This window comes from Chelonus insularis, unplaced genomic scaffold (genome assembly GCF_013357705.1).
Source record: "Chelonus insularis isolate UGA/USDA-ARS -01 unplaced genomic scaffold, ASM1335770v1 contig_121_pilon, whole genome shotgun sequence".
Taxonomy (NCBI): domain Eukaryota; kingdom Metazoa; phylum Arthropoda; class Insecta; order Hymenoptera; family Braconidae; genus Chelonus; species Chelonus insularis.
This window is the reverse complement of record NW_023276363.1, coordinates 194,609-207,334: the sequence shown is the minus strand read 5'-3', so window position 1 is coordinate 207,334 and position 12,726 is coordinate 194,609. Positions and strand designations below refer to the sequence as shown.

The 12,726-nt window shown below is 29.6% G+C and overlaps 2 protein-coding genes across 2 annotated transcripts; both read right to left on the bottom strand.

The window, feature by feature from the left end:
- Nucleotides 1-663: 663 nt before the first annotated feature.
- Nucleotides 664-5,381, bottom strand: LOC118066330 (MFS-type transporter SLC18B1-like). The gene is made up of 8 exons (XM_035082285.1): nt 5,117-5,381; nt 4,387-4,482; nt 4,007-4,297; nt 3,789-3,909; nt 3,490-3,713; nt 3,099-3,274; nt 2,791-2,959; nt 664-2,719 (listed from the first exon to the last, which is right to left on the bottom strand). Exons 1-8 carry the CDS (start codon nt 5,225-5,227, stop codon nt 2,411-2,413), a joined length of 1,497 nt encoding a protein of 498 aa, XP_034938176.1. The 5' UTR covers nt 5,228-5,381; the 3' UTR covers nt 664-2,410.
- Nucleotides 5,382-6,772: 1,391 nt separating this feature from the next.
- On the bottom strand, nt 6,773-9,074 carry LOC118066408 (protein takeout-like). Its single transcript, XM_035082405.1, has 4 exons — nt 8,681-9,074; nt 7,689-7,781; nt 7,323-7,604; nt 6,773-7,262 (listed from the first exon to the last, which is right to left on the bottom strand). Exons 1-4 carry the CDS (start codon nt 8,790-8,792, stop codon nt 6,958-6,960), a joined length of 792 nt encoding a protein of 263 aa, XP_034938296.1. The 5' UTR covers nt 8,793-9,074; the 3' UTR covers nt 6,773-6,957.
- Nucleotides 9,075-12,726: the final 3,652 nt, after the last annotated feature.

Genomic DNA, 12,726 nt, shown 5'->3' with positions numbered 1-12,726 from the left:
TTCTTTAAAGAACACCAGGACTGGTAACATCAAAACAACTTGGAACTTCCGAAATGTTGAAGATTTGTGTCTGATTTGCGCACTTGGAAATAAAAAACAAATAATAAAATTTTTTGTGAAATAAAAGTCACTAAAAAACTTGACTAAAAGTCATGAGAATCGTGAGTGATGAACTACTGAATCTGATGACGTTGATGGCCATGAATGTTATAATGTAGTTGCGGGTTCTACTCGAATAAGCCCAACAGAGTGTACCTACTGGCAACCTGTTTTTTGCTTCCTTCCTGTCCCTCACACCTGAACCTCCTTTTTACTTCTTACCTTAATCTTAATTCTTAAGCAGGTGCGTCATTTTACTTCCTTGTAAATTTAAGCTCTACCTTCATTATCTGCGTATTTGTAACACACATAGACTCCACGGAATAAAAATATTTACATTCGTCTGTTTACTTTAGATGTAAATTTATTCAGCATTTGAACTTTAGGTTTATGGAAGTAGTTAAACAATTTGATTGCTATATATTTTTATTTAATTAATGAATTTTTTTTTTTATAAATGCAAAAGTTTAAATAAAAAATATGCTACATACTAGATAATTGATAATATTTATACATAAATTATAACATTTATAATAAGTAAAAAAATTATTGAAATCAGCTAGTCATGTAGAGCAAAAGTAATAGCCATCATTAATCATTTTTTGATTACCTTCATTTATTTTTTCTAATAAAAACTACAATTTGTAATGATTTAAAAAGCAACAATTAATCAGGACAATGAATCGTTCTGAAAGTTTAAAGAGTAGAAAAATTATCTAGTACAGTAAAACAATTACAAAATGTTTTATAAAAATAGCAACTTAGCCTTTCACCCTTACAAAACGCATTTTTTTTCGTACTTGTCTTGACCATATTCCAATTTTGTCAACCATTAAGTATAATTACAAATAATTCATGCGATTAATTGTTAATTAACTCTCTAAAAAAGTAGTATTATTACAGTAAAAGAAAAAAACATCAGGGAATTGAATGAACTAGCATTTTTCCTATCTCTTGAACTTGTTAAAAGATGCTAAGGACAATGACTTCTTAAGTGGATAAAAAGATTAAGTATATACTATTAATGAAAATAAAGTACTTTGCTAATCGTGTTGTGTTATTACGTAGAACGAAATAGAATGTGGACATGCCGATGCACACGAATAAATTCGCAGGCGTTAATTTGCCTTTTTCTTTGAATCATTTATTTTATCAATTACAATCGTCAAATTTTCAATTATAATTTGCCCTTTGAATAAATAATAAACCCCTTCTTCACTCAAAGGTCTTAAAACTCCAATTAATGCAACAACATAATAAATAATTAATTTTATATTCTCAAACTTTGAAACAAAAAAACTGTGCATATTGTTTGGAAAATAATTTTTTTTTATAAAGTTAATACATATGGCGATATTTTTTCTATCAAAAAATCTAAAGGTATATGAAGACTGTTGTGTTATGCATTATGTAGAATAGCCGACAGCTTCCGGGCAGGTCGATGCACATGAGCGAACACGGTGGTTTAGAAAGAATAGGGAATGTTCGTTGTTGCGTTGGCATGTATGTATGTACGTGATGTTTGATCCAACTCTTTGCACACCAGAAGATCTTGGCATACACGCATCATAAAATTCATAAAACCCTCTAAAGTTCTAGTAATTCACATTTTAGGTATTTATTATGAGTCATTAAAGGAATGTCAGTTAATGAAATACTTCTAAGGCGTTAATAGCATTGGCAGAAGTTTCTAAGCACATAGTTTTAGACGTGTTACAATAGTCACGGGTTGGATTGCACGTGAGAAGGTGCGGCAAACGCAGAGGAATTCAATATGCATGCGGAGAACTTGCAACAGTCAACGTTAAAAATTTGCTAGTTGTTTGTCGGTATTAGTTAGGCTATTAAATCATGTTATCGGTTATGTTATGTTGATAAGTCATAGCTGCTCCATATGCTTTTACTGAGATTAAGTAGAAAAAAATCATTTTTAAGATATGAATTCTTATGATTCAACGCTTCAAAAAAAATTATATATTACAGTACATGTTTAAGTAATTTTATCAATAACTGGCATGACTTCTAATCAGATAAATGAAATATAAAATTTGCAAATGGACAAAATGCCAAAAAAATTTGCTCACTTTTAAGAGTTTGTCCAATTTAGAAAAAATCAATGTTTTCTTCTCGTTTATGATCAACTAATTGATTTAAAAATTTTGGATGCTAACATGTAATTAAAATGTGAAAAAAAAAATTAAGTCTCAAGTCCATTAATAGCTAATAGTATCAGCTATAAACACGTTTACTTCACAATCTCAGAATATTTAAAAAACCATTCCAAAAACACCAACATAACAGTATCCAAATTCTACGTCGTTCTTTCTAAAAGATATCGTTTTTCTATTGAGCCATAACTATGGCTATAACGACCACTGTAGGATGCTCGGGACCAACCTCCAGCTCGATTAGAATAGCTGTTACAAACTATTAATGAATTCATACTACTAAGCCTATCAATGGTTTCATTTTGATGACTATGAGCTTGTCGAGTAGATAAACTTGGACTGTGAGATCTACCGCTATCAGCTAATGATCCTCGTATATTCCCGTCACTATCAATTTCTGTATAAGGTTTTGGAGCCCGAGAACAGCTTACAAATACCGTTGCAGTAATACCCTAATTACAAATTATTTCATCATCACTTGCAATTATCATTACTGAATAAAATTAATCAAACATTAACTTACGATCAAGAAGTGAAACAGCACAATAAACATTGTTCCATTCCGAAAACCTATATTTTCTAACAGAATTCCAGCTACACTTGGACCAATAAAAGCACCTAGAGCAAAAGAGCTCGTCCAAAGAGCACTTATTAGCCCATAAGTTTCAAAGTTATTAGGGAATCCATAAGATCTATCAAAATTTAAATGTCTGGTTTAATTGATTCAAAGTAGAAAATAATGGTGATGATATCTAGAGAAAAGGTTTGAAAGCAAAGTGTCTTACTGTTGAGACAACAGTAGGAAACTTGGTGATTGTTGATAATACTTACACTGTGGTTGCCAGAGCATCAGAAAACGCTGCTACCAACTGAGCAGATAATCCTAGTCCATGGATAATCAGTCCACAAATCGTTAGCCATAGGAGTGTTTGAGATGGAATGAAAGGCGCTGGGCCAATCAAACAAAAACCGATCATTACAAATATACAACCGCTAATAGTTACAATCTGTAAATTGTTATACAATCAAATCTCTTCATAAGCTATTTTTAATATAAGAAAACAAGAAGACTACCTTTCTATAAGCAATTTTCTGCATTTATATAAAACGTTGGTTCGGAGGAAAAAACACTAGTCTAAGTACTTGCTTATAGAAAGATTTGACTGTAATTTTCATTATTAACATAATAAGAATTAAATTTTTGAACACTATATAAATTTACTTTGGGTCTTAAACGACGATCACATAGCCAACCCCAACAAGGTGCAGTAACAGCATAAGTACCTCCATTAATTACAAACATTAATCCCAAAACTACTGGACTTAATTCAAACTGACGCAAATGGGGTTCCAGTGTTGCCTGGAGAAATCCTATACTCATACTTGTTGCAATTATAGAAACAGTTGCCACTATGACTCCTGGGATTTTCAGAACACTAGTGTATCCTAAAATTAATGAATTAAATTAATCATTATTTATTTTAATCAGCTCTTGAATTTTTTATTAAAAAATATTCTTGCCTCCGAAATGTTGAGATTCTTGATCTAAATCATTATGTACAGGAAGAACGAAAGCAGTTGCGATTGCTGTTATGATCAAAGCTGATCCTAAGACAGCAAATGGCATGGTATATCCACCAGCCTATAATTATAGATTTTTTGTCAAGAAAAGAAAATAGCAATATCCGGGTTTAAATGAATTTTTTAAATTGACTAATAATATTTATATTTATGAATACCTGATATAAAGCACCACCCATCGTTGGTCCAACGATAAGTCCAAATCCAAAGAAAGTTTCCAAACTCGCAAATGTCGTGGCTACATTTTCTGGGAATTCTTTGGCAATAATAGCAAAACTGGCAGTAAGAAAAGCAGCATTACCAAGTGCTTCGACTATTCTTATAACGAAAGAGAGTACGATAAAGGGATAATGACCCTCAACTCGGTCCAAAAGACCAAAGAATATAGCACATGTGCCAGTTGTTAAAATACCACCATTAAACAGCAGCTTTGGTCCAACTCTATTTAACTACATTCAAATCCACATCAATAAGGAATATCTATTCATGTTATAGCAATAATTTAATTAATCTGAATTCAATAAAAAAATTTACAAACATTTTGTCCATATACTGGACTGATGAGGAAGACAATTAATTCAAATATTCCAAACACCAGACCATATTCTGATGGACTTGCTCCTTTCTTCTCAGCCTAAAGTACATTCAGAGGAAAAATAGATTTATTCCAGTTAGAAATATTAAAATAGAATTATTGAATTATTTATGGATATATATTTGAATAAAAATTCTTTTTATTTACTTAATTGATGTATAATAGTTTCTATATTGTCGTATTGAAGTAAGTGTTACTGGAGATAATTTCTTGATAAACTCTGAGCATATGTCAATAGATTTACAATCTTTTTACACAGATATAAACATATGAAATATTCTAAGAATTTTTAAAATTACTTTCTAAATAACTGAAACATTCATTCCTAATCAACTTGACTTATCATCATTATTCTCTAATCTATTTAAATATTGATTTATTTTTCAGAGTGATTTTCAAAATTTCATATTACTCTCAAGTATCACGTGAACAAGCTTCCCAAACCTGATGCAATCTTCCTCGAATATGGAATAATATTATTTAGCTAAATTCTGTCGACCAAGATGTGATAATACTTGACATCATGTTAATTAATTTGAGACATAATACAATAAGTATGATCACATAGTAAATGTAAACAGCTTTTATTTATGATGACGGTTTTACGTTTATGAATTCCCATTCATTTGAGATGTAATATCATTCTAATTAATTGAAGAAACTTATGACTCACCTCTTGGGGATAGAATGGAGCTTGGAGTGAGACACAGATGGCATTAGCAAAGTCAGCAATACTGATAACGATGAGGGTAAGCCACTGTCTCTTAGTAAACTGACCCATCATCGAAATCTTTACTTTTCCAAACTATTTCCTATTTATTCACTAATATATTGTTTGATTGATTGAAAAAATAAATTTCAGAGCAGCATAGAAGACAAGATAAAATTGAAAAAAAAAAAAAATGAAACGTTCTCAAGTTTTTGATGACTTCTACCAAGGAAATGCGAATATACTGGTCTGTCTACATCGACGTTATCCCTCGCAACTTACCAACGTCACTTGAAACTAAAAAGTAACACCAGGGTTAAAGTTCAAATGATAGGAGACCCGACAATGCTGCTAATTTGTTATCAAAAACAGACGGCCTATACGTGCTTTTTTGTAGATCAATGTAGATCATCAATGTATTAATTCATTTAAAGAACAAGGATACGAAATTTGATATGTCCAATTAATTTACTATGATAACAAGTATTTCGAAATCATTTATATTAATTATAAAATGTTATTATAGCACAGAAAAAAATTAATTCAATGCTAAATTGATAAAATCAAATACGTAGTTAAAACGTACTAATTAGCAAAAAATTACCATTTTTCGATGCTTCTTTTTTATTAAATTAATTTTATTTGTCACATTATTTTACGAAATAAATCATGGGAAGTGACATGAATTTTTCGTTGACCAACTTTAGTAAAATAGATAATTATTTATTTACTGTTCATTATTTAAAAAGGCTACTATTTTTATTGTTGTTATTGAGGTGTAGGTAAATGTTTATATTAATTTCATGGTCATATTCGACTCAGGTATTTTTTTCGAGTCGTAAATAATACTGTGTATCTCTAAAAATAAAAATATTAGCAATAAATTGAATGTTGTCAAGGATAGTTAATTATTGAAAAGATTGTAAAAATATTTCATCGAAATGAAATAAGTATGGAAAAGTTCAAGAATATAAATGAAGAAAAAAACACACAATATTGACAAATAAGAGAAGTGGAGAACCTTCCATTAAAACTCTTGAGCTTTATCCAATTGTTAAATGAAAAGTGACAAAGCAAAAGTGATCAACTACATGCTATTAAAAAAAAAAATAATATGTTGGGTTTTTACGTTTTATTTTTTTTTATTTTTTTTAATTTCAAAATTTTTCTTGCAAAACCATTTTGCTGAATAATTTTGCATTAATTTATTTTCACAGATTAGTTATATCTTTTTTAATGCGAAGAAAATATTACAAGAATTTTTATTAAATTCGTAAGAGTAATTATTTTTTAAGTGAATTTTTTATAGATCATAAATAGTGAGGTTTTGGATCACAAATTAACATTATGGAGGTTTTGATTAAAAAAAAACAACAATTTTCATGCTTTTGATAAAATTTTTATTGATAACTAATAGTAAAAATGTACTTCTTACTTATATTTTACAATATTTTCACACAGTCCATAAAATTCTAATTTATGCATTTTTTTCATGCTTTTTAATAAATTTTTACAGGTACCTTATAAAAAAGAAAACAAACTGTAAACAAATAAAAAAATGGCGATTAGAAATGAATAATGATGAAAAAATTCGTGTATAAATCACATATTTAGATATGATGTAATATTTTATTTTCTTTTTTTTTTTTTTGATTGCTCACTAATTAGCTGAATACATACTCTCTCACTCTTACTCGTCACGCGATCCTGAATAATGCATGGCTCGTGAAAAATGATAAAAAGCAGAACATAAGAGAATAATGAAACATATTACATATATATTGGAATAAAGACAAAGGATTTTTTCACGTGTCATGAAGCCAAACCTTGAGAGGAACTTTGGTAAAGGCAGTATTGAGAAATGCCATGAAATGTTCAGCAATACTGGCACGAGCAGCTGGACGCATTTCTTCAATTATTTCTCTGGCATTTTGATTGAGAAATTGGTTCATTGCCTGGCCTATAACATTTCTGCCCATAAGTTTATCTGACACATGAAACCGTGAGCTTCCCAAGTTGAAATCGACTAATAGTCGTGATATCCTCATGTATCGTACGCCATCTCTTAGTTCTTCAACTCCTTGAACTTGTGCTGTTGCCTCAACATCACCTGGATAGAAAAAATATGACATCATCCTCTCGTAAATGAAATGAATAAAAATAAACATACCGAAACGGGCCCAAAATTCGCCTTGGCTCTGAATAGGAAACAGAAGAACTTTCCCATTTACTTCATATCGCCCTTGAATTTCTATCTTTGGTATGCTGAGCTGAAGATCAACTCGAAGCGTACGCAAATCAATCCGGACTTTGCTAACAGTGTAATTGCCAGATCCATAAGTCGTGATGTTGGTGAAGAGAGCTTTTACTCTTACAGCTCCCTGCCCATTTTCCATTCCAAGTTGAGGTATTACCAAAGGTTCAATTGACGGTAATTCCAACTCCGGAATTCCTATAATTATTTACTTCTTTATTATTATACACTGCATGTTTATTTGTATTTTTTCATTTTTATTATGATGATTTTACAAATTACCTTTTATTAGGTAAGGTCTTAAATGATTGAATGCCTTTTGGATGCATTTATCGAGTGCTGGATCACTTCTGCTACAAGGGAGTATATATTCAGCTGAAAACAAATACATACTTATCATCACGCTTCTCATCTACTTGTAATTACTGTTATTAACAATAATTTAGGATCGAGAGAATGTTCTGAAAAATCTCAATGAAATAATTGTTCTAAAGGTTTCCTTTAATCTTGGATTTTTCTTCCTACTCACAGGGAATTTACGCAACAGCTTTCACTTCCGGTCATGTAAAATTCACAAGTTTCCTCCAAAAAGTACTTTTTTAAGAAAGTCAACAATTTGTCGATATGAATTTTAGGTGATTCGTTATGGATATCATTCAAACTCAATATTCAAGCTATCATATAGCAATAGTGAGTATATAATTTTCTGATCAAATGTTACCTACTTTTGAAATACTTGGAAATAATTGGAAAGGTATTGGATATTCTAACATTTGTAAATGTATTAAATAATTTTAAAGCCCTAAATACACATCATCATGTCATCTTAGACACTTTCTCTACTTTAACTTCTCATATATATACCGCAGTACGAAGCTGTTAAATTTGTTGTAGTAGTTGCGAACACCGTAATATCTTCGAAACTTCAAGTCCAACCGACTTTCTCCACCGAGTTCCGTCGCGATTATTACGTAAATCTCTGACATAACCTTCGTCACGCCGAGCATTTGTGTTGCACCACACGTGCTATTATACCTGTTCGTTGCTCTCCCTGGCTCATCGCTAAAAATCAACTTGACTATTACTATTGTCATTCTTGTCATTCTAATGAATTTAAGTACGCATTTCAATTACTTTGAATGAAACTATTTCTATTATTACAATAAACATCATCTTGTTGAAAATTATATTGTTGTTTCATATTATCACTATTTTCTTTGTACACATTTTTCTTTTTTTTTTTTTACAAAATAATCATCTTTCACAATACTTACGAGTCACGAAATTTGGCTCATTATCACCTGGATTACTTGGTTGGGCCTCTATCACTCGTTGACAAGAAGCCTGGCATGCAAGTGCTAACAATAATATACTAATTGATTTCATTTTTCTTTTTCTTTTGTTTAAAAATCACCAAAGAAGAAACTTTATTATGTTTTATTAATTATATATATTTTATTTTTCCAATTTATTGTAGTACACCACTTTAAGATCGTAATTGCATTGTTTTATTGATAGATACAATTTAATCATAAAAATAATTGTAATTTAGAATTGACATGAGTTTTAGGACATTATATTGAATGAATTGCAGTTTGAAAAATCATAAAAAATGAAAAAATAAAAAAGGAGAAAGAACGGTGTTGGTTTGAAATATAAACTACAGACGGCCCTCTTTGATATTCTCTTATATGCGAGGGCCCCTACTCTTAAAACCTCTCATACTCCTTTGCCAATACCAGAGCCCAATCGTACCTTCTCTCTCTCCTTTTTTCTTTTCTTATAGGTCGTAGTCTCATGACATCACTTCAAAGAACTCTGTGATTATATTTATAAATTGAATTAAAGGTAAACTTTGTTCATTCAAATGATTATGACGAAATTTCAATTTGGTTTATCACCAAAGAATTTTTCAAAATTCATTTATTCTTTATTCAAATATTCAATTTATGTTCATCTTTGTACATCAATTCATCTCAAATTTCTTGTGTAAATAATTTCTTATTTATACAATGTTTAAGATTTTATATTGGATTATTTTTGATATTATAAGTTTTTTAAAAAAATTTTAGTTTCAAATATTATTGGAATATTTACTGTACTAATAAATATTAATTAATTCATTTCATGTGGATGAATTGATAAGTGAAATAGGTTTTGAACCAAGGATGTGATCACAGTACCCTATAATATTAACTTTTAATATATTCCAGCCTTCTAAAAGGTGTAAGGTTAATTAAAAAAACGTGTTCAAATTTTTTCAACATTCATTTTGATTATTAAAAAAAGAATCATTTATAAATCTGATTAACTTCAATGCTTTCTTTAATCATTTTCAGTAAAGAGAGGCATTGAAAACTTCTAATAGAATAATAACAACAAAACAAAAACAAAAAAGTGATATCATGTACACGTAAAAAATTATAGTAATTAGTAAATCATTTCTTTTTTGTCAAAGACCTTGACTTACGGATATATGTTCAAAATGTGAGGAAAACAGGAAGTACTGCAAGAATTCCAGTATTCTGGAGTTACTGGAGCGAGAAAGAGTAATATCTCTTGTATAATAGAATTTATTTAATGATCTATACATCATCAATCAATAATTACATCTTGATTTAAATTTTATTTTACTTATAAATTGTTGTATCTTTTCAAATCAAATAACTTATTATTTTTACAATTGTTGTTCTGATAATTATTAAATAAATAATTTCCAAATTTTCCAACCTGTTTATATAATTTAATTAATAGATTAAAGAAATAGAGACGTCAGAAGCAAAAATTAATTAGATGTCTACTTATCTGCGAGTATATGTTGTTTATTCAATTGAAATAATTATTGAAATAATTATTAATTCATACTGCACAAAAATACATTTCTAATAACTTTTTTTCACTAGTGCAAAAAGATCGAATGTAATAAGACATTACTAACAGATAGTTTTCAAGTAATTGGTGAGCATTTTAAAATTGTATCATTATTATTTCACTCCATTTGATTTTATTACATCAATTATTACTTCAAATAATTAGTTTGAAATAATAAATAGCTATTTTCATGACGATGCTATAATTCTTCGTACTTTGTGCTTCTTTTTCAATAAAAAAATCTATCGATTTAATGGATCAATAAATATTTCTTGTTTGATTGAATCTTATATAAAAATCTAAAGAAATATAATAAATTTTTTTGAGGTCAGTTTATTATTTTCAAATTTGTTGAAGTGATGAAAAATTCTGTAAATCGTACCTTTGACTGACTACTATAAATGATTACGTGAGTCTTAAGATCAAAGAAACATTAATCATACTTATTACGAGTTTATTGATATTTCAGTAATAGTATTTTTTTATGAAAACTATTATTATAATTCTATCCAGGCAATTAACCTTAAATATAGACATTATAATTTATTATATAATTATTTACAAAACAAATTGATATTTTGCACAAAAAATAAATGAGAATAAAATTATCTGGAAGTCTTAATGGAACCTTTCTATAGAAATATTTACGCATATATATGACTCATTGATTTTGCTGAGCTGATACTGATCTTGTCACCCAAAGATTACCTATAAATATATGATTCACGTAATCTACCCTAGTAGCCATGATCTGATGTCAGAATTTTCGACAGACTTACGTACGTCTGTATCCTTTCTGCGACAGCATCTGACGTCTAACATTAATCTTACGTTAGAAAACCAAAAGACAGCATCATACGTAAATCTGACGGCAGTCTGTATCTTAATTGCTACTAGGATATATTTTAATATGGAAATATATATTTTGATATGGAAATTTTTTTTTCGTCTTCGTATTCGATAAAACCTTAATCAATTTAATTTAAAATCTAACTAATTCAAGAGTTACCTTGAAAACTGTCAAAAAACTGGCTGGCAATCGAAATCAGTTAATCCATTCCGAGTATCAGTCAACAAAAGAAATTTTATGACATACTTTTGTATGTCTTTTCAAAAAATATGTAAAACGATTGGCATGATTTTTTAATACTTATATCTCCTTTTTTTTTCACGTCACTTTATCTTTCGGTTTATTTGAAAAAGTATTTAAAGTGAGACAACTAATGATATAAATCCTTAAAAACAACCACCTCTTATTCAGTTCTAATAAAAATTTATTAAATAATTCTAAATGTTAGAAAGTCATAAACATATATAATCATTATATGACGTTAAAGAAAAATGAATTTTTAAATTTTTATAAGAATAAATTATTGTACACATTTACGACTTTACGCTCTCGTGTTGTGCGGTGGAAGATCGAAGCTCGATGTCAATTGAAATTGAGTAGGTAACAGGGAAATCGTTCGAAAAACGATAATTTTCATGGATGGATCAAAAAATTATCCATTCTTTATCTTTTGACCTCTATAACTCGTGAAAAAATTGTCCAGTAGTAATTATTAAAGAATATTTAGAAAATTCAGAATCTAGGCTATAGATGTATATTCATGAAAAACATATAAAAAATTCCTTGACCTTTAAAATCGCCAAAATAATTAGCAAACTCCCATAAAAAGTGTGACTTTTGTTCTATGTTTGCGATTTTTAGGGTGAAGAAATTCTTTTATACGTTTTTCATGGAGTTGTATGTTTAGCTCAGATTATGAGGTTTCCAAAACGTCCCTGAAAAGGATCTTTGGACCCACCGTTTTAGAGTTATTGAGGCCTAAAATCTCGTCCGTTTTTAAAGGGGTTAGAAGAAATTCTTGTAGGGGGTGACCGAATTCCGCATTTCCAAGAATGAGCCCTCGATCGCCAAAATAGAAGGACTTTTTTCAACCTTAAAAAACAGCATGTAATTATGTTTATGCTTGGATCATAAAATTATAGATCTCGTTGGGGAGATCTGGATGAGACGATTCCGAAATAGTAGCTATTGACTTTGGTTGGTCAGAAAAATCACGAGATATTTGTGAATAACTGTAGTACATAAAAACATGGATAACTTCTATGCTAATGGTGCTACAGGGTTGATCGAGGGCTCATATGAAAGATCTGGACCTAAGAGGAAAAATCGGCACCCATTTCAAACCTTTCAACCCCGTCAAAAATGTTGTATCTCGCATAGTTGTCGAGTTATGAGCGTTTGAAGGTTTTTTTTATGTTCCATTGCAGCATAACTTTGTTTTTCGCTAATAACTTACGATCTATGAGACGTACATAGACCATAAGCATATTAACGGCTTCGTGAGAGCAGAAGCTTTCCATTGCAATTGTCAAAAATATGATCTGAGCATAATTTATGCTAAAATTCTAGCAATTTGCGGTTTTATCTTGTTTCAAAAGT

Coding starts and splice junctions, on each gene's coding strand:
- LOC118066330 (XM_035082285.1), bottom strand. CDS start 5,227: ATGATGGGTCAGTTTACTAAGAGACAGTGGCTTACCCTCATCGTTATC. Junction 4,298..4,386: donor GTCCAGTATATGGACAAAAT/GTTTGTAAATTT, acceptor ATTTGAATGTAG/TTAAATAGAGTTGGACCAAA. Junction 3,910..4,006: donor TGGGTGGTGCTTTATATCAG/GTATTCATAAAT, acceptor CTATAATTATAG/GCTGGTGGATATACCATGCC.
- LOC118066408 (XM_035082405.1), bottom strand. CDS start 8,792: ATGAAATCAATTAGTATATTATTGTTAGCACTTGCATGCCAGGCTTCT. Junction 7,782..8,680: donor TGAGCCAAATTTCGTGACTC/GTAAGTATTGTG, acceptor ATTTGTTTTCAG/CTGAATATATACTCCCTTGT. Junction 7,263..7,322: donor CGAATTTTGGGCCCGTTTCG/GTATGTTTATTT, acceptor TTTTCTATCCAG/GTGATGTTGAGGCAACAGCA.